This window comes from Chaetodon auriga, chromosome 2 (genome assembly GCF_051107435.1).
Source record: "Chaetodon auriga isolate fChaAug3 chromosome 2, fChaAug3.hap1, whole genome shotgun sequence".
Classification (NCBI taxonomy): domain Eukaryota; kingdom Metazoa; phylum Chordata; class Actinopteri; order Chaetodontiformes; family Chaetodontidae; genus Chaetodon; species Chaetodon auriga.
This window is the reverse complement of record NC_135075.1, coordinates 19,236,321-19,257,339: the sequence shown is the minus strand read 5'-3', so window position 1 is coordinate 19,257,339 and position 21,019 is coordinate 19,236,321. Positions and strand designations below refer to the sequence as shown.

The 21,019-nt window shown below is 41.7% G+C and overlaps 3 protein-coding genes across 4 annotated transcripts; 2 read left to right on the top strand and 1 right to left on the bottom strand.

Moving 5' to 3' along the window:
• The first annotated feature begins 845 nt into the window (after positions 1–845).
• Positions 846–3,917, top strand: LOC143339546 (uncharacterized). Its single transcript, XM_076760851.1, has 5 exons — positions 846–1,460; positions 2,100–2,174; positions 2,568–2,631; positions 2,828–2,901; positions 3,013–3,917. Exons 1-5 carry the CDS (start codon positions 1,410–1,412, stop codon positions 3,082–3,084), a joined length of 336 nt encoding a protein of 111 aa, XP_076616966.1. The 5' UTR covers positions 846–1,409; the 3' UTR covers positions 3,085–3,917.
• Positions 3,918–4,243: 326 nt separating this feature from the next.
• On the bottom strand, positions 4,244–10,944 carry slc45a1 (solute carrier family 45 member 1). Of its 2 annotated transcripts, XM_076760836.1 has the most exons (10): positions 10,729–10,944; positions 9,672–10,114; positions 9,467–9,559; positions 9,024–9,248; positions 7,971–8,872; positions 7,723–7,876; positions 7,448–7,624; positions 7,105–7,310; positions 6,315–6,540; positions 4,244–5,031 (listed from the first exon to the last, which is right to left on the bottom strand). In XM_076760836.1, the coding sequence occupies exons 2-10, from the start codon at positions 10,090–10,092 to the stop codon at positions 5,003–5,005; spliced, it is 2,433 nt and encodes an 810-aa protein (XP_076616951.1). In that variant the 5' UTR covers positions 10,093–10,114; positions 10,729–10,944; the 3' UTR covers positions 4,244–5,002. The 2 variants fall into 2 exon arrangements, with proteins under 2 accessions (XP_076616951.1, XP_076616943.1); XM_076760828.1 differs by lacking the exon at positions 4,244–5,031 and having other exon boundaries at positions 6,133–6,540.
• Positions 10,945–13,664: 2,720 nt separating this feature from the next.
• prxl2b (peroxiredoxin like 2B) lies at positions 13,665–20,845 on the top strand. The gene is made up of 7 exons (XM_076760816.1): positions 13,665–13,850; positions 14,253–14,457; positions 14,870–14,921; positions 15,320–15,383; positions 15,508–15,583; positions 16,652–16,770; positions 20,481–20,845. Exons 1-7 carry the CDS (start codon positions 13,791–13,793, stop codon positions 20,505–20,507), a joined length of 603 nt encoding a protein of 200 aa, XP_076616931.1. The 5' UTR covers positions 13,665–13,790; the 3' UTR covers positions 20,508–20,845.
• The last annotated feature ends 174 nt before the right edge of the window (positions 20,846–21,019 follow it).

Sequence of the window (21,019 nt, the reverse complement as noted above, 5' to 3'; positions counted from 1 at the left end):
TAACAGGAATAGGAGGAAGTGTCTGGAGAAATATTACATTTAAATCATGTTTCAGCAGTTACAGCTGAAAAGCATATTACAGACAATACTGTAGCAGTATTTATTTTTTTTCATCCCTAGCATGTGCATGTATTACTTCTTATAGCAAGGTCGCTTCTTTTACAGACTTTACCTCAGATACGCATTTGTCGAGCCCTTCATCAGCTTTGGAAATTTGCACTTTCCCAGGGAATAGAAAATCAGTATCACCTTTAATGACACCAGCTGTAATTGAATGCACGCTGTGAAGATTTCCATACAGTACTGCGAACACACACGCAGTTACTGTACCACACACCACACCCCATTACTGTCCCTGGCAGACTCACAAATCACAAAGCAGAGTATTTATTGCTGAGCCTATCCTCAGACAGTGTGTGGCACGTTGCATTTTTCCTTTTCTTAAATATTGCTTGAAACAACTCGTTTCCCTTACTGACTGTTCACCAATTACTATCCAAATACTTAAAAAATAGAATAATTAAGTATAACTTACATTTATTTAGCAATTCATATATATTGATTTCAAACAATTTTTCATTGTGAAACTCTAATACTTAAATGCATTTTGAACTGGTCAAATGGATGCATACCCCTCAGGCTATGCACAGTACGTTGCGCTTCCTATATAGTTTTGTAACACAATAATAAAACGCTTCATTAAGATTTGGGTGTTCAAATTGCACTATAACTGGTTTGACTCAATTTACCCGGGTTGTAAAATAATTCAAGTGTAAGCACACTTAAGCAGGAACACATTTCGTTAAGAGTTAAATATAGAAAGGAGGAGGGGCCGCATGGTTTTCACATCGCCACATTATTCCTTTTTGCATGTAATTTGAGATCTCATCTCTGCAGAGAAAGAGCGCCAAGATGAAATATGCCCTGATATACATATAAACTTTAAGAATCCATTTAATCAAGATAACATTCAGTCGTCAGTAGACTCGAGTGGATCATCGCAACTTTAACGACGGGCCACTTAAGTCCATTGTTCAAATTTAGGTTTAAAAAAGACAAACGCATACTGACGAGTACTACAAAAAAGGAGTCTAGTGTCATAGTGCAGCGCTTTAAAACAATTGGCCAATCAACGACGAGATAGGCGGTAGGCGGGATGTCTTCTCAAGATTGAGACGATTTTGCTCCAATGGAATACTCCTGTGGTCGACATTGTCCAATCATGTGCGGGATCGACTCGCTGTATCCAACCAGAGTGAATTTACAACGAGCTCGAGAGAAAAGCGGAGACGAGTAGACACCATTTCTCTCTCAGCGTCTTTGGACTATCCTTGCGAAGGCGAAGAGCCAAGAAATAAAAATCTTTTTCTAAACAGGACTAATATTATCTACATCAAGCCAAATTAACCATGGCCGACACAGCTGTTGACACGACCGTAACTGCAGAGGTTACAGCCAAGGTGCGTTTCATTCGTTTTTTTTTTTTTTTTAATTATTATTTCATGGTTAAACTGTCGGTAAAAGATTTGAGGAACTTTTCGTAAGTTGTATTGTTTGTTTTAACTCTTGGTTTAGCTTGCTCGTGTTGAATATGAACAGTGGGTTATTTTGCGTTCGCAGTAAACGTTATTTCAAGTAAAAAGAAAAAAGTAATCGGGGAAAATGTCAATTACCTAAAATGACTGTAATATTGAAATGCCTCTTGTCGACAGCCATACACTACAGAGGTGGCTTATTTGTAATTTTCAGCGTCGACAGCTAAATATTGTGTCTGGAAAAGTCCAACGTGTGTGATGTGGTTAGCTAAAAATGTCTTGTTGAGCAGACAAAGCGGTAGAAACGGTGCAGCTGGTGAAGCGGAGCTGCTGCTGTGGGCGGGAAGCCACACTAACATAAACGCTGCATTACCAGTCAGGACAAAACCGTTCAGCTGCCACTCATTATTTCAAACACAATCTTCCTCGATTTAGACTTTCTCACAGAAACGGCAAACGAGCTTTCTTTAATTAAAACCATACGTGCTAAGAACGTGCCGCACTTCAGAATAAACTCTTTGCCGAACGTCACATTGATCAAGGGGACATGCTTTTATTTTGTAGGAGCTGAAAGAGAAGAAAGAAGTAGAAGTGGAGGAAGAGAAGACCGACAACGGGGACGCACCTGCCAATGGCACAGTGAGTTGGAGACGAAGACCAGCCTCATGGCCTTTTGTCTTAGCACCCCTCATCATGCAGGTGTCGCTGCACCCGCCTCCCCCTCCTGTTCAGCTGCTCTCCACACAGAGCATTGTTTGGGTTGTGAAATGGCACAGATGTTAGTTAGCAAGTCTGTGGACGTTTCCATTGGTGTCTAGCTTGGTGGCTAATCCTCTGGGGAGTAATAAGAGCTCCACACATGTCTTTTTTTAAGTGTCCCCCTGAGGAGTCTGCATGCAACAGTCTGGGGGGATTATTTCAGATCTGCTTGGGATTCAGTTTTGATTTTCCTTACAATGTTGATCATGTTAAAAAAGCTTGATCTTGGTGTATGATGTGTTACTGGGCTGACATTTCTCTCTCTTCATTCAGAATGGTGCTGATCACAGTGACAAAGTGGAAGAACCAGCAGAGGAGAAACACAAGAATGGAGATGGTATGATCATATGAAGCTGTATTAGTTTAAAAAGTATTCACATTTCTCACTTTGTTGCCTCTGAATTTGCCTCAATAATGCTGTTACCTTGAGTTAAAAATTCCATTTTGGTGAGAGTAAATTTTCCATGAAGCTTGTCTTAATTACACTCCAAAGTAAAAGATGTATTTTCTGAACTGACAAACTGTCCTTGCAGAGAATGCAGAGGAGGCGCCCCCTGCTGAGGAGACTGATGCACAGCCTGTAAAGCGTGCAGCCGAAGAGGAGGAGGTGGGTTGTCACCAGGCTAGAGTGTACAATTTCAATCAGTTTTTAATGTGTGAACTAACCTTGTGAATTTTGATCTTTTGCTAATATTTGATATATTTTCCTTTTTTTTAGGAAAAGGTGGATACAAAAAAGCAGAAGACAGAGGAAAATGGAGATTCAAAAGAGGCAGAAGTGGAGGCTTAGGTCTCTGCCCTGCTACCTGTTTGCAGCACTGTCTTACCAGCCTGGTCAACATCGTGTTGTAGAGCTTGTGCTTTCTGTACCTTTGGGAAATATTTCTTTTTGTTTGCTCCCATGTTATCACATTGCACTGGAGTCCTGAAACAGAGTGGCCCTGCATCCTTTTTTATGAAATGTTATTTATTGGTCTTTAAAATGAGCTTCTTTTTTTTTTTTACTTGTACAAATAGGGCCACACCATGAGATCAGTTTTTTCATTTCTTGAGGTTTTATATCGGTATGTTAGAAGCACAATCTCTATTATGTCAGTGCTGACCAGATGATTCCTTCATACAGGCAGCTGCTCACTCCCTCCAAGGCTCATGTTGACCTCTCAGATTTACTTAAAGGACCAAAGATAAGTTTTAAGCAGGGGCTAATGGACAGTTGTTAGCATTATTAGTTGAGGCATCATTTTTTGTGTTGAGCTGCTATTTAATCCTTGGCTTGGCTGCCCTGTTAGCATAACAGATGGTGCAAATGAATAAAGGGGCTCTGTTTTGCGCCTCCATGATAAGATTACTCGATCTTGTTTTTTGGAGGCAGGATTTTTGCAATGTTAATTAACCCCTCTTAAATCTTAAAGCTTTGGTCATTTGTTCTGTATGCATTCCACGCAAGTTTGTACCATTTATACTTTGTTTTTCTTACGTTTCCAATGAGTTTTATGTCATGGCTGGGTAGCCCAGTTTTGTGTCCAAGACTGCCTTTTTCAGAACCAGAATGACATTCGGTTACTTCAGCCACTGCTTTGTATATTCTGACTGACAAATAAATTGTCTTTTTACTTAAGTATATCTATTTTGTGTGTATGATGCCTGTTTATACATCATTACTGCTTCTTAAAACCATGGCTTTATAAGTAGATGATGTCACTTGACCCAATTTTTCTTGACATGGAAAATGGCTGGCTCAGATGCAGGAAGGAACAGGAATAATCTCACTCATTTAGTAATGGAAAAGGCTGCACAGAATCAATGGATCGCTGTCTCGTGTCTCCTGGCTCCCCCGTGTGGTGGATTTTGAGATTGCACGTCAGTAATGCTCGAGTCAAACAGGGTGACAGCTGGTGTGGGCCACAGTGGTAATCAGTGAAAACAATAATCGACACAGGAGTCAAAAATGGCAAAATGATCATTTTAGTTTTAACTGAACCCTGAATAAAAGTAGCTTTTACAGTAACACTCCTAATATTGAGCAATAGGTGGTACCATATAACACAAAAACTTAGTGTTGTTTTTTTGTCTTCTCAAGCAAGCTGCAACAGCATGATCCACACAGTTTCCTCAGAAACATTAGCATGGTGTGCCTCCAGTCAATCCAGGAGGCTTTAATAGTAGGCAATTATTGACATTCAGCTGAGGCAGCAATTATGACTGGCACCATAATGTTGGGGTATTGAGTGTGTGAGCCAGTCAATGAAACCATCACAATGGTAGGCTTAAAACTGGTTATACACTAAAATTAACCTTTTGTTAAAGCCCTGAAGTCGGGTTTGGTGCCTGTGTCGAGATAACAGATCAAGCACTGTTTGCCATGGCACAACAGATGTAAAAAATAAATTCTATGTACCATTTTGCTGATGAAGATGGCTTCTTTCGGATGGAAAAAGGAATGAAGTCTGATGCTTCCTGTGAGGAACTTGGCAAACAAACGTAAGGTCATCACTACACCGAGTTGATGGGCTGAGCGTGGTGGAGCAGAAGCCTACTACCTTAAGCATGCGCCCTAATGATGACAATAAGCACTTGCTGCTGGCTCTATGAGCCCCCACAGTCTTTCCTTTCAATGTTGTCCACCTTCAGGGGTACCCATGGTTCACATGAGTCTTCTCCCTGTTTGCTGTTCTTCTGTTATGTTCGGTTTCCGACTGAATGCTGATTCACACCCCAGTTTCAACTTCTCCTCTTCCTGATAATGACAAGAATCACTGTCATTATTACAATGGCATGGCCAGGAGTAGGGTGACAGCGCACGGCTGTCCATGGCTTAGTGAGGGCCCAGACAGAATTTGCCACCAGCACACATTTCTCTGTGTTTTTGACAGTTTGTGTACGAGCGTGCATATGTGTGTCACCCTATGAGTCATGACTCTGTGCTGATTAAGTGCTTAATTGGCATTGTAGTCATACTTGGGACTTGGTTAAGAGTCACCCAGCACCAATCTATGAAATTTGGGGATAGCACACTGGTAAGTCTCATAATGACTGGACTGTGTGGAAAGTGTTTTATTTGCTGTTAAAACTGTGAATAATGTGAAGCCCTTTGACACTGTAACTGTTATTAAGGGTTGTTTAAATTCATGTGAATATTAAGTATGTGTGTGTGTGTGTGCTAAACAATGCCAGGAGAGCTCTTGAATTAATAAGAGACGTGTTAACGGTGAGTGTGAGTGGTCACTGGCAGCACATTCATTTAGTCAGAAAATCCCAAGTAAGGTGTGATGCTAATATGCTAACTCAGAGAAACAGGCAGGTAGACATTCCCTTGGCCTTATGACCAAAACAAAACGTTAACATGAGGCTTTGAGAGATTACATTGCAGGTCATGCAGACGTTAGGCAACTGATAAAAGGAAGAAAAAGAGGGGAAAGCTGTGGTTAGCCTGCACGTAAGTGATCAACATTTCTATTCTAGACACCAACAAGCAAGAAAAGATGATGCAAGATTTTACAGCAAAGAATCAGACACAAGAACAGCTTATCTATACTAAAAGAGGTCACTCACAGTCTGTCTCTCTCTCTCTCTCTCACACACACACACACACACACACACACACACACACACACACACACACTGTCTCCCACATTCAGAAAGGTCACACATTCATTTGCAAAAGTGAGGAAAAAATGCATGGGCACACACACTGTATGAACACATGGGTCATGTATACACATATTAGAGCAGTGGCCAATGTCTGTCTGTCTGTCTGTCTAGCTCTGAGAAGAACAGTGCTGATTAGTGTGAAACAATATATGGAATTATGCTGTACAGTGTGCGGCGGGGTGTGCAGTGTGTTTGTCCTATCAGTGCCGTCACGGTCAACACACTCAGACACTAAGCGACAGCGTGAGAGCGTGTGTCCCATTGGGTGTGTGCGTGAGGTAAAGTAAATTAAGAGGCGTTTTTTTTTGTTGTTTTTTTTTCCCTAAATGTGCACCAATAGTGGCTGGGTCTCGCTTTCGGGGGGCTCACCCTCAGGGGGGGGCAGCTGGTACACCACGCAGAGAGAGGAGTACAGGCAGCCCACGAATGACATCAGGCTTGAAAAGTACATCACTCCCTGGGCCCCACCCACCAGTGAGGTCAGAGGTCCCATCGCCACAGAGACCAGGATCTGAGCCAGGAAATACTGGCAGCTGAGCAGAGAGATGTCCACCCCCATCCCTCGTCTGGTCCCCTCCTCTGACGAGCCACAAAACTGAAGAACATATGCAAATAGTTTTGTTATATGATCGATCTATGTGGTGCACCAAAAATTACTGCAGCACTAAAGGAATGGTTCCACGTTTTGGGATTCGCTGATGAGAAGATACCACTCTCATATCTGTCGGGTAAATAAGAAGCTACAGCCAGCATCTGGCCAGCTTAGCTTTGCATTAAGAGTGGAAACAGAGAAACAGCTTGCCTGGCTCTGTCAAAGGCAACAAAATCTGACTATCAGCACCTCTGAATCTCAACAAAGAGTCAGACACATAACTCCCTGTAAAACAAAAGTGGTGTTGCTGCATCACACACAAACACAGTTAGTGAGCTTTAGAAGAGCTGAAAGACAGTTTCCAGTCTTTATGCTAAGCTAAGCTAACCGGCTGATTGCTGGCCTTTATATTTACTTAAAGAGCAAATGAATGAATCTTCTCATCTAGCTTCTGCAGGAGAGTGCATTTCCCAAAATGTTGAACTATTCCTTTAAGTTGATCCTGGAAAACATCAAGCAACTACAAATTACTCCACAAATGAGCAGATTCCATATCCAGATACTGACCTGAGGGCTCTGGTAGTATTCACACAGCAGAGAGTAAGGCAGCGTGCATAGAGAGGAAAAGAGCACCCCATACGTGACACAGAGAGACAGTACCACGTAGAGGTTGGTGGATAGTGTGGCCAGGCCCGTGCCCAAACCAAACGCCAGGTAGGCAAAAAAATATAGAGTGCGAAGAGAGAAACGCTCCTCCAGTTTCTCCAATATGGCTGGAAGTTGAGGAAGAAACACAGAGAGAAACAAGAGGGACACATGTTAAGTTCACGGAAAGGAAAGACAAATTCCTGGTCAAATTACTCTTCCCTGGGCAGAGTTTCACTAACATCCCAGCCTTGTTGTAGCTTACCTGAGTAGAAAGCAGCACTGAATGCATAGATGCACATGCCCCAGCAGCCCATGCTAACACCAGCATTGTAGCGTTGGTAAGCCTCGGAGTCATGGGGTGCCTTTGGGTCACCTTCAAACACAACCTCCCCCATGAAGTCAGTGTAAAAGAGCAGCATGCCTTCAAAGGACAGCCAGCCTAGAGGAACCAACAGCTAATATTAAATACAAAAAAGGACAGTTTTTATGGTGCTGCAGGGTTTTATTTGTGCAACTAAGTTCTAATAGTATTCTCACCCAAAAAATGATTAGTGCATAAACTCCGCAGAGAGGGAGGCATCCTGTAGATGGCTATACACAGAAGCTTCATTGACATTTGGGATTCTCCTGTCTCCACGTTCTCACTCAGATCACTCTCATAGCGCACGCCATTCAGCAAAATGTTTGCAACCTTTATCAGAGAAAGAAGGCAGACAATGTTGGCAAAAATGCTGCGGTAGCTACTGACTAAACAGCTTCTGTCATTTTCAAAATATGTGTCTGACCTGCTGGCTGAAGGTCACTGTTCTCCTGCGTCCATTCTCCAGTCCAACAACATGGGTTGTCATGGGCTCCTCCATTAGTGCAAGACTCTGGGGTCGCTTCAGGATACCAGCAGAAGAGCCCCGATGCGACCCTGCACCTGGCTGCGCCCCAGCTGTGACCTGAGATGCTCCGTGAGATTGTGCATCTGCTTCAGGCTGTGGCGCTTCGGCAACCTGAGCTTCCCCGGCTGGATGGGACACCACATCGGCCTGGGTCTGTCCCTCAGGATGGCTCCCTGCCTCTTGAGTGGACTCGTCGGGAGGAGGGGAGTCCCCTGGAGGCAGGGGTGCAGTGGTGGAGTTGGAGGCCAAAGCCTGTGGTGTCTGCTGACCTGTGTAGCAGTTTATGAGAACACTGTCTATATAGGAAGTTCCTAATGAGGAGGCAAACTCATTGATGCCAGTGAGAGAGCTGTCCCTACTGATAAAGCTGCCATATTTTGGTGTGAGGGGGCTTAGGGGTGATATGGGGCTAGTGAGGCCAGCACAGAGGCGTGCATTGGCGCTGCATGAATGGGCCAGAGGGTCAGAGTTATACGGGTGAGACTTTGTGGAGAAATTGTAGCTGTAGAGACCGTCCTCATCCTCCTCATCCAGCCCTAAAGCTGATCCTGGGGCAACAGGGGGAGAGGGAGGAAGAGGGAGGCTGGGGCTTTTTAGATGATTTTTGCTGGAGTTTTTGTTTGGCTGGCTCTTTGGTAGGGGCCGTTCGGGGATGCTTACGAGAGTCATGGCTGTGGCGATCACCAAAGTGACACTCGTGAACATGTATATGACCCGCAGCTGACCTCCCATCGACCGTCCAAATTGTGTCTGGTCCCAGTTGATGCCGCCCACAATGTAGCCAAATCCACCTCCTAGTCCTGCACAGCAAGATTAAGAAAAAAAAAACTTTTGCAATGTTTTGTGATGTCTTAAAGCTGTTTTAGGTCTGTTTTCCAAAGTCATTGCTGCCGTTTCTACTACTATATAATGATAAAATAACCCTGACTTTGTGACTGAGTTTTTTCATACCTGCCAGTAACGCATGGATGTTCAGCCCCCGATCCTGGTCCTCTGGGCTGCACACATCCATCATGTAGGCATGGCTCGGGTTGTCGGCTGAATCAGCGCTGAAGTCCATCAGAACCACACCGCACACCGTCAGGACAATTCCCCACTTGTGGTTTGATGCTGTGTCAGCTAGTGCCCCCCCAATGTCCCGCCCGTTCAGCACCAGGGTTAGACCGATCAGAGCCCCTATGAGGGATAAAAGCAGGAGTTTTTTAGCGTCACTACTAGAGTTCAACAGACTTCTTGCTAAGTGAGAAAAAATCATGCATGTATAAATCATTAAAGGGCTGCTCCATGCATCTTACAGGATATCTCAGCCTCGGTTGCATCAGTTTTGACCATTTCTCTTGTTATTCTGTCTTTGTTCGCTTTACATAAGCAGCACTTGCAAATACATTTCTTACCTATAGCCAAGGCAAAAATAAAGGGTCTCCTTCGCCCAAACCGGGATGTACAACGATCACTCCACGCTCCAATGAGAGGCTGAACGAGGAATCCTTCAAAACAAAGACAGAAGACAGAGTTAGAGTCCAAAGAGATGACCGCTCCTAAAAAATCACATTACGATGTATCAAATATCCCTGTCCACCAAGTGGTCATCTCACTTACCCAGTATGGGACTGATGAACCACACCAAGCTGTAGAACTGATCAGGCAAGCCCATCTGTAGAAGCACAGGGGTCACATAAGCTGTTTCCATGGCGTAGCTAAACTCAATACCAAACAGGATGCAGCCATTGAAGAGCAGCTCTTGGAAGGTACGCCTTGGGGGAAGCTCACTGAGGTCCAGCTGGTCCAGGGGACAGGGTGTGTTGGGCGGCGGAGGTGGCGAAGGTCTTATCAGCTTCCGACGCTTTGGCTGTCTTTGGAAGTTGTTGGCTCGGTGACTGAGGTGCCGAGTGGTGGATGTTGGGAAGCTGGCAGTTTTGGGGAGAGAGCTTCTCCAAATACCTTCCTGAGCTGTGGGAAACCTCCCTCCTGGACTGGCCAAAAGGGGGTCACTGGGGGTGCCCATGCCCGGAGATGACATCTCTCTCTCACGCCAGCTTACACTGCAGCGTGTAACAGGGTAACAAACACTTTCATATTAGAGGTCATTCAAGATCATCACAGTGTAGCATTTAAGTCATGTGAGTAACTTAGTGCTGCTAATGGTTGTGTAGTGCTACCAAGAGGACACTGCAGTCATCAGCATACGGCAGCGATGGCACAGCAATGATGGGCACGACGCACTGCAACCAATGCGCATGTTGGTGTGCGCAAAGCCCATGTGCTCGGCGTGGCAGACTACAGCAGTGTAGTATGCGGCAGCGCTCTCATGAAGCCTGTTTCCATTTTAATTTTTCATGGAGGAAGCTCAAATCGGACACAATGGAGCCGCTGGAGGGGGGTTAAAGACGGCTTTCAGGACAGTTACCAGGAAAACGTATCATCGTCGCTCAAATTCAAACTAAACATTTGACCAATAATGATCCTACATGTAGCCCCTTAGCCGATCGATTGCTTTCTCTCTCCCTCTCTCTTTTTTTTTTTTTTTGGTTCATTCTGCAAATGATCCTCGATATTTCCCTCGATTTGACATTTGTGTCTAAAGGTGGAGATCAAACCATCGACTTAACTGTGTTAGAAGATGAAGCAGGCGTGCAAATTGAAAGATGATAATTACCTTACCGGGGAGGCTCGTCATTTATTGCGGCACACTGTACAGGTAACCAGACCAAACATTATGATTTATAAGAAAAGAAAGCGTAGGATGAATTACAGGAGTCATGATTGTTGTTTTGTTTTTCCTTTTCATGCAGTCATCCCCCCGCTCTCTCCTCCGTCCCTTCTCCTGCCCCCTCTCCTCCTCCTCTCCCGCCTCCCCAGTCGCCTTTTCCTCCCGGTCTCTCCCGTGACGTCACGCCCCTCCCTGCAACATCAGCACCGCGGACAGAAAAACCCATATCCGTCTACATATCCATCCTCTCCTCTCCAGTATACATGCAGTGTACTGGAGGTCAGAATGAGCCAGTGTGTCAAGTCGACTGACATGAACGTCGTGTAAAGGTGGATGGATGCTACTCTTCATTCTACTTTAGGTAGACATGTTTCACTCATTGGGGAAATGTCTCCAGTATATTAAACAGATTAGAGGGTCCTCAGTTGCTATAACTTTAACCCTTGCAGTAGGTCAGAAGCATCAAATATGCCAGGCTGAATTTTGGAGAAATGTGTATAACATGAAGGATAAAATGATGTCTTGAGTTTGAAAATTTCAGAATCAGAATCATCTTTATTGAGACGAAAAGGGAAAACTGCATGCAAAGAGGTTAAATCAACTGCAATCCCCTTTTCTGTTTCAATGTTGCATGTTTTCATATATTTCCTGCTCACTAACACATGTCTCCCATTATCTGTTGGTTCAATTATGCACAGCTTACATTAATATAATGTGCAAACATAGCTGTTTTTTTTTTTTTTAAATAAAACAATGAACTGTTCATTTAAAATGTTCCATTTGGGATAATGTTTTGGAAAGAAACCAGCAGGAAATCCTGTAATTTCACATAGAAAACACAAACAGTGCAGTTTTTGAAATTTCTGCTGTATTAATGTGGATAAAAAGTCACCTGAGTGAATAATTTATAACATCACAAAATATGCACGCCATGCAGGAGCAATGAAACTCATCATAAATACATAGATATAATAATGAAATGCATAGATGGTGGTAAAAGGTGTACAGTGTTTATTCTACTTGTAACATTGGTGCAGATGCTTTGCTCAGTCAGTGAAAGTGAAAGCAGGTGTGCATGATTAGGTCCCTGATTAGCACTGAGAGACAGTGCTCTGTGTGTGTGTGTGTGTGTGTGTGTGTGTGTGGAAGGAGGAGGTCAAATAGTTTTTTTTTATGCAGACTTTTGCTTGTCATTGCAGGAAAAGCACAGGTGAAGCAAATTCCATTAACGATGGCTCAGTTCCATAAAGTGTCCTAGCAAGCTGTGACCGTGAGCCAGCATGCACCATACCAGGACTGTTGTCCACAAGAACTGGCTCACCTAAAAAAAGAGCTGTCTTCTTTAATGTTACAGCAGTTTGCAGTGAGACTGCAGGTCTTAGATGTTGGATTTTCTGTTGTTTCACTAATATTTTTGAAAATAGAGGCCACATAGATAGAACGATGTGGGTATATTTGTATACTGTACAATGAGCAGGTGGACTGAGTTTGCCTTGACTGAAACATTTAATTGTACACTGGAATCTGTTACATCTTTTGACATGTTTCAAAATTTAAAATCATTTTTTACAGACCAACATTGTTGCCTTTAACAAGTGCCATTATTTGCCATGATGCTTTTTAGCTCATCATCCCTGTTTGTTTTGTGTCTGCTGTGATTGGTATGTTTTAACAATGTTTTCTGTCCTTTTGGGGATCTTTCTGGTTAAATAAAGGATAAAAAAAACAAAGTTTGTACATTACCTGGGTAGAAATATACTGTGCAGGCAATGATGAAAAATACATGACCAAATTCATTTCCCCCATTCCTGCGCAAAGCTGAACAATTCTTTTTTTTTATTTTTAAAAGCATGTTCTGTTGTTAATTTTCTGTTTTATATTTATGCTTCTTGGCTTGCATTACTTCCTTTTTCATCTTTACATTTTCATTATTCATTACTATGTTTATTGTTATGCTACAAAACACAAAGCCAAATTATATGTGAAAACCTGCTGGCACTCTATTGAAGCTAAGAGTAGGTTTATATCCCATAAAAATAGCCGAATAACAGGAAAAAAAAACTTCTACTTACCTTATTCCCTTTCATACGCTAAATCATCATGTACCAGTCCCTGTAGAGATACTGAAGTGATTTTAGGGCCACCTCTGATAGCAGGCTCATTACATCTAATTGACTTGTAATAACACCTGGCCTTCAGGTGGGAGGGATAGAAAGAACCTCAGAGGCACATGTGAATTAAATTCATTGACACTGAACCACAGGCATCATGTCTTTGTCACCTTTTTTTCCTAAATAATTTCTGTTTTGGGTAATGGCCAGCTACTGAAACATTTAGATTTTTTATGCTAGTAGTATAGTAAAAAGTACAATATTCGCACCTGAAATGGAATAGAGGTATAAAGTGGTACATCAAAACTGTAGTGAAGTGTTCTGTTTGCCAAACAGGGTGAGACAGAACAGAATGGCTTTGATTGTCTTGTGGTTAATAGAAAACAGAAAGATGGGCAATAAAATGCGGAAGATGTATGCAATAAGTCTCTCTACCTTTGAGCTCACATATAACACAAATTACGCAACGTGCATTATGAAAGGCTGAATATTTCCAAATATTCAGTCACCACTTTGTTACAATGCACGTTAAGCTGGCGAGGCAGTGCCTCAGGTGTAGTACAGGGTGTCAGAAACCAGTAAATATAAAGAAATAGTTAATGCATTTCAGAAAAAACGCTGGTTTACACAGTTGAATGTAGCTATGAGATCCACGTGCTTTAAGTTGCCCTGACGAAGCCCCGCCTCCGTCCCCTACACCCTGCGCTGTGATAGGCTAACGTTACAGCACCAGCAAAATCTGATTGGGTTACAGTGTTCAGTGGGCGTACCAGGATGTAGCTGTTTTGCAACAGTGTTGCGGGTGTTATTTAAACAGCGTAACTGTCGGAATACATAATTCTGTACAAATTTGACTTCGTTTGTAAGTGTGTTGACATTTTACTGTCCGTTTAGAAAATGGCAAACGTTGACCTCGCTCGAGTTGGAAAGAACTTGTTGAAGAGCGAAAATGGAGAGGTAAGCTTGTTAAGTTTGAGCACAGCCGTGAGCTTTCGTCTCCTGTCACATTGATCGGTTTGTGTATAAAGATGCTCTTTTAATACAAAGCCGTGTTGCTGGGTCACCACGTCCCCCTCAGAGGCCCGTGTTCCCTGCTGAGACCTGCTAAACCTGCCATTAGCTCAGGCTTTGATGTAATTGTTGTCAAATGATGGCTCCAGGGTGACATAATGATGATCTGAAGGGAATACCTGGGACTATGAATCCTGATGTTGCACTTTCTGAATCTTTGATGTATGATTTTACAGATATTTTAGCACAATCTACCCACACCCATGTCCCATATGTTGCCTGTGTGTCACCTGTGTTGTGGTTTCACTGTTTGATTGTATTGAGTTTCCCCCTCTTTGTGTGTTTCAGAGTGTAGAGCTGCAGTCTCTGTGGCAGGACAGGCCGGCGGTCCTGTTCTTCCTGCGCAGGTTTGGCTGTCAGGTGTGTCGGTGGATGGCATCAGAGATCAGCAAACTGGAGCCGGACCTGACAACTAACGGCGTGGCGCTGGCGGGCATCGGACCAGAAGAGCTGGGCCTGAAGGAGTTCAAGGAGGGAGGGTTCTTCAAAGGATGTAAGCAGCATTTACGCATCCAATACAAACACGGGTCTTTTTCATGTTCGTTGTGCTGACACAACTTCACAATATTTGATGCTTTAACTTTCATGGGAAAACATCTTGACACACAAGGATGAATTAGCAAAGTCTTGAATCTGATCCACTAAAACAATTTTTACACTACAGTTCTAATTGTTCAGTTTCTTTCTGCCTATTCATGAGGAATGAAACATTTCTGGTAATGTTGAAATAAGCAGTTACACTGGATGTAAAACAAACATAAACTGACCCGAAGTTTTTGCTTTACTTAGCTGCAGTGTCAGCCTTTCACAGCTAAACCTATGAAACAGACAGACTGGATCACTTTCTCTCGACAGCCAGTCCTTTTGTAGGATTGGACATAATCATCAACCATCTTCTCTTCCAGCCATTTACGTTGATGAACAAAAGAAAAGCTACAAGGATTTGGGCTTCAAAAGGTGAGTGCAGTAAGTCCATGTTCTCTTACGTAACAGAGGAGCTTTTTATTTTATTTAAATGACAGTTTTCTTTGACCATCAGATGAATTGCTTTCATATTTCAGAGCTGCAATCATTAGTTGCAGAAATTCAATCTGCAACTATGGTAACCCATTGTTTTAGCCATTTCTCAAGCAAAAAAAAGATGAACATTTCTTGGTTCCAGCTTTTCAAAAGCAAGGATTAGATGCTATTCATCATCAAATGTGGTTGCATATTGAATATCTTTGGGTTTCGGACTGATCAAATAAAACACTTCAGTACATCTGTAAGGGCTGTGGGAAATTATAATCGTCTCTCCTTTGCAGAAATATTAGCTGAATCATGATGATCTCTAATTGAGAAGCTGTGTCTTTCAGGTACACAACTCTAAGTGTGGTTCCTGCTGCTTTGGGCAAGAAAGTACGAGATGTAGCTGCAAAGGTACTATTCTTATCGATCTATATCATAGTTATGTAATTATTTCCATATTGTATGCGCTATGGTCACAGGAGCAGAGGTACAGGTGATGAGACTGACACGTTGACTTCTGATTGGCTGTTTTCAGGCCAAAGCTGACGGCATCCAGGGAAACTTCTCTGGAGATTTGCTCCAGAGTGGAGGAATGCTCATTGTGGCCAAAGGTATGATCGATGCACAGAGGAGGGAGACAGTAGTAAGGGTCTGTGTTGTGAAGATGTGCAAGTGAATGGAGAAAAGCAACGATAGTTCCAACTATGAAATGAAGCAGGAGGATGCAAATAACCATCGATAAGAGTGAAGCTTGTCCTGTCAATTAAAAGAAGGTAAATAAATAGTCACAGAAATGCATTTTTGTGGTCTGTCCTCTAGAGGGCAATGCTGCATCACTTCACTGTAGAGCAGATGGCCGTTCACAAAAGGCTCTCCAAACCACTCACCCCCAACGCCAGTGCTCTCCAGAGCTGCTGACTTTCCTCACAGCAGTTAAACTGTTCAAATTGTTTGCTGGCTTAATAATTCTGTATACAGCTGAATAATTTTCTTTAGCAGAGTGGAGAGGCACAGTCCAAAACAATTTACAGCCCAGCATTAGGAAAACAAAGACAACACTTTTAGAAAGGATGGATGACTGTCACCTTCGTGGAATTCACAGGTGAGGCAGTTAATGACGTGAGAGACAAGAGGGAGCTTAATACAAGTTGTGTATAAAAAACCAAAACATGGTCTCACTGACTGTGGTACAGTCAGCTTGTTCTGATGGAAAGGAATGAGCTGGTGGAAGTAGATCACAGGTCATTCTGTCCTGTCTGACTCCTCAATTTAAAAATCTCCTGTCCTTTTGGGAGGAAGCTCTCACACAACCTCTTTAGGAAGTTTAGGTATAAAGCAGTTTAGTTCCTTAATACTCAAAGTTATTAAAGATGCTTTGAAGTAAAACCTGTATTACACATTTTTGGAGGACTTTAACTTGTGTGCCATGTGCTTATTCTGGTACTTAGATGTAAATGTAATTGAACGTGTGTATTGTTGTTAGTAGTATAGTGTTTTTATCATCAGTAATACCTGGATGTGAAATATTGAATTAAACTCAGTGCTGTATCCTATTTTTATGTGTCAGCCTGAGTCATGGGTTCACCAAAACTAATTCATAACAGTCTTTGATTGTAGTGGATAAACATCTCAAGCTTCTCACCTGATGATTCCTCCTGACTATATTTTGCTCTCCAAAGGTGGAGAAAAGGTCCTCCTGCACTTTATTCAGGATTCACCAGGAGACCACCTTCCTCTGGAGGATATTTCCGAGGCTTTGGGTATCTCAGCCAAAGTAAAAGCTGGACAGAGGCCAGTGGTAAGACATCCCAAAGACACACAAGACAGATACAAGAAATTCTGGATCCATTTCCTCCCACTTTTATCTGTACTCCCCCTCTTGATTTTCTGTTGGTGCTCATGAGTGAAATCACTCACAGCTGCTTTGTGGAGGGTTAAATAAAACAGACGTGAATGGTGTTGTGCTCACCAAAGCACACTGGGCTTTTTTTTTCCCCAGCAGACTCTGTTTTACGTCAGTAGCAACACTCGCATCACAGTGGCCTCTTCAAAGACAATTTCACACTTATTAGTCCATCTTCATGGTCCGTCAGTGTCACAGGCCCACAAAACCTTTTAAACTTGAGTGACCACCTCAGGCTATACTACAAAAAAAATGTTCTGCAACACAAACTGAGGTGATGTTATACAAATATCAGTTTCTTCTAGTTTTCTCTACATGAAAGACTTTCATGTAGCTTCAGCAGTGTACCACAGAATTACATGTCAAGTATATCATGGAGGAATCAATGGCTATCACTGTTATTATTACATCATGGAAAGTCTTTTCACATAACACATAGGAGCCAGGTACTTGAACAATGATTCTGGTATGTGAGGTAGAATGTGCTGGTCACAGATGTAATGACTAGTGTTGCGCCTTTACTATGTTTCTAACGTTATGGTCAAAGTTACTCTGAACTTTGGAGGATTTAATGAGAAGAAAGCGTCATTGTCGCCATGCTGATGTTAAAAACTAGTTCCCGCTTTGAGACAGAGTAACAGGCAAATGTCAAAAACATATCAGATGGGAAAAAAGAGGAATAATCAAAGACACAACGGACAATTATTTAATTCTTAAATGAACCCACTCATGTTATACAAATGCTTTGTTTACTTCAAAGCTTAAAGGAATAGTTCAACATTTTAGGAAATATGCTTAAATATGCTAAATTTGAAGTCACAGCCAGGTCATAGTGAGCTTAGCTTTGCGCAAAGACTGGAAACAGCTAGCCTGGCTCTGTCCAGTCACAGGTCCTCTTTATGCTAAGCTAAGCTAACAAGCTGCTGATTGTAGCCTTAAAGTGTATTTAATGGACAGATTTGAGAGTAGTATCCATATTCAAATGTAACTCTTGTTAAGAAAGAGATAAAGCACATTTCCTAAAATGACAAGCAGTTCCTTAAAAATACACCTGTTGTATTATCAGGGCTGAATTGAGTCTGTGAGAAATGTTTTTTTTTTTTTTAATAACTGAGCTCATATCTCATATTCAAGCTCTACAACCTCTTTTGCACGTCAGTAAATTGTGGCTGTTGCACATTTTTAGCAGAACTTGTTAGCACACCTCCGTTGAGTCTCAGTTTTAAGGCGCACAACGGATGTAAATTTAGAAGTGCAATGACTCAGGGAGTATGCAAACATTTAAAGGGCTGTATTCACTGCACACAGCAATTCATGCCTGCAATATGAAAACACTAAAATACTAATTTTTGATCTTTAAGAAGGGAGAATGAGCTACATTGTTGATTTTGGTTCTGTGCTGTCAATCACTGTATTTTTACTATAGATCATAAGATAGAAAACCAATTTTATATATATATTTTTTTTTTATTTTTTTTTGTTAAACAATAAAAGATAAAACATATTTCAGATTCAAATGGCTCAGGGGTCATGCACATAATATCTCAAAATCAGAGCCCACAACCTCATGTGGTTGTCTTCGCCCTTTCCCCTGGCTCTATGGCTTGCTTGCCACAAAGCGCAGCGTGTCAGATTGCAGCATTTACACTTCTTCCGTCTTCCCCATGACCTGTCTGAAGCCAACAGATGTCATCTCTGCAGCCCAGGAACAGAATAGACCTTGTTTTCTCTGAGGGGTCAAAATGGGACAGAGACAAGTGCGAGTCACAAGCTATCTGACATGCATATATGTGAAAAAGGCTCAAAAGTTGAAGCTTTGTTAGCAGAGCGAGGTCACTGGCTGAGTCGGATAACACCAAGTAATGCGTTCTGTTCAAACCTATCCTGCTCAAACAGCTGATAGACAGTGTTTACTTCTCTTATCTGTGTCTAGAGATGGAAAGCCTTCAGCTAGATTTCCCCGAAGAGCCTCAACTAAAGTGCAATGATGCTGAGGCCCCATAAACAAGACTTCTTTAATGCACAATCTGGATGAACGCAGCTGCCTACAGATGCCTTTATCCTAGAAATTGGAGTGCTACTCACCCCTTATCTGTAAGTAACTTGCAGATAAGTAGTAACAGTCAACAGCATTGAGCTTCATGGTGGCCAAGTCAGTACATACTTTATCACTGAACCACAGCATCCTCAGTATGATCCTGTTACAGGGGCATTTTATCTTCATGTGGCCAGGGACAACAGAAAATTAGCCTTTTACGCTAACTTTTTTTTTCTTGTGATCAATGAGCACAATGCAGTAAGCTATAGCTATTACTTGCCAATTTAGCATTAACAATAAATTAGTGCTGCAACTTTTCATCATAGATAAATCTCATTATTTTTTTGATTTAGTTTGGTCTGTCCGAGTCAAAGGCGATATTTTCAAATTACTGAGCAACAGAACCCAAAGATAATCTGTTTACAGTTCTAGCTTTTCACATTTAAGAAGCTTGTTGAGAATTTCTGCTTGAAAAAATGTCTTAATTGATTAACTGACTAATCACTGCAGCTCGGCAATAAATATCAAGCCAACTGAGATGATCCAGTAATGAGCCTGAGAGCTGTGATCTTATTTGTTTTAAACACTAACTGGATATATTTGACGTTAAATGAATTCTGTGACCGTACCTGACTGGTCTCTGTGTTCAGGCTGTGTACAGTGAACAAGCCCTTTACATCTGTCCAAAGAAACAATGTGTAGAATGCTTCACAGGGATTTCTGTTTAAAGTTATTTGACCCAGTTGTGTAGCTACAGGATTTGCTGAATTTGAATGGAAGCATGTTAGTCGGGGCTTAGCTGCTTTACTTGGCTTGAAATGTTTTCATGGTTGCATGAGAGCAGGTTCCAGCACAAAAAAACACTTGTGGTTTTTAATAGGCCAATGTAGTTATTGATTTATTAAAACCCAATGCATATCAAGACAGAAGATTTCTGTTCTGATTCAAGCTGGAAACTGTTTATGAATCACAATAGTTATGAAAACCCTTGTCCGCCCTCTGCAGACAGATTGTGATCATTTTGTGGTTTGGGATTGTACAAATATTTCCTCTTGATGTGGAAATCTTTGTTTTTTGTGGTTGTCAAATGTTTATATCAATAGAAACCATTTTTCCATTCTGGAAAGTGAACCTTGGTCAGAGTTTTGAACCATTAATCTGCAGCTGAGGTGTTGACATTAATGATCAATAGCTGTTGTTCATCAATATGTTTCACAAAACTGGATTCGTGGGAGATTAGTTTGGCTGCCAGTAATGGGACTGACACTGTGACTTCACATGATTTAATCAGGCACAGTACTGAGTGTAGGTCACTTGAGGTTTGGCAGAATCAAAACACACAATTATTGTAGTTATGTGTATAAAAATGCTAGAAAATCCACTTAAAGTGTACAAATACGCTTCGGGTTACATTTAAGTGTGGATAATAAAACATTTTTCTTTCTGTACAGAAACACCTTGTAAACCTTAAGTCTGACTAACAGGTGTCTCCTGTTCATCCAGCACCATGTTAGTACAAGCCTCTCACTCACGTTTTGATGTTTAACCTTTGTACTTTCTGTTCTAGTGCAACGATGATGTTTGTACTCGATGATGACAGAAGTTCCCATCATACCTGATTTGGTGCCTTCACGGTGGAAGCGGAAATTAATATTTAAGAAGTGAAATCAAAGTGCTAAAGTAAACTACTGCTAATATTCCTGTAATTTCTTTGTGACACTATATTATCATTATTTCGTACAGTGAAAGCAGCAGTGACATTCCTTTGTATTACTACCTTTTAATTTGATAAATGTCTTGAATTTTAAACTTGCCTTGCAGTTGTAGTGATCAGGATGATTTTTTTATATATGGCAATTTATGAATTTGCATTTATTACACTCACAGTTTATAAAATATGTTTGTATGTTTCTAATTAGAATAATAAAAGTTAAAAATACATACTTTGCTTGGTATCTAACCTTTTAACATGAGATTGGTTGTTCACTACATGGATAATTCAGAACACGTAAAGCTCCGTCATAGGGTTGCACATCGCCATTATAGTGCTTTATTTTACTCCCCTTCAACAAATCTTCTTCACTTTATATCCACTCTCCATCACTG

Coding starts and splice junctions, on each gene's coding strand:
- prxl2b (XM_076760816.1), top strand. CDS start 13,791: ATGGCAAACGTTGACCTCGCTCGAGTTGGAAAGAACTTGTTGAAGAGC. Junction 14,922..15,319: donor AAGGATTTGGGCTTCAAAAG/GTGAGTGCAGTA, acceptor TGTGTCTTTCAG/GTACACAACTCTAAGTGTGG. Junction 15,584..16,651: donor AATGCTCATTGTGGCCAAAG/GTATGATCGATG, acceptor TGCTCTCCAAAG/GTGGAGAAAAGGTCCTCCTG.
- slc45a1 (XM_076760828.1), bottom strand. CDS start 10,092: ATGTCATCTCCGGGCATGGGCACCCCCAGTGACCCCCTTTTGGCCAGT. Junction 9,560..9,671: donor GTTCATCAGTCCCATACTGG/GTAAGTGAGATG, acceptor TTTGTTTTGAAG/GATTCCTCGTTCAGCCTCTC. Junction 6,541..7,104: donor AATACTACCAGAGCCCTCAG/GTCAGTATCTGG, acceptor TATGTTCTTCAG/TTTTGTGGCTCGTCAGAGGA.
- LOC143339546 (XM_076760851.1), top strand. CDS start 1,410: ATGGCCGACACAGCTGTTGACACGACCGTAACTGCAGAGGTTACAGCC. Junction 1,461..2,099: donor CTGCAGAGGTTACAGCCAAG/GTGCGTTTCATT, acceptor TTTATTTTGTAG/GAGCTGAAAGAGAAGAAAGA. Junction 2,175..2,567: donor ACGCACCTGCCAATGGCACA/GTGAGTTGGAGA, acceptor CTCTTCATTCAG/AATGGTGCTGATCACAGTGA.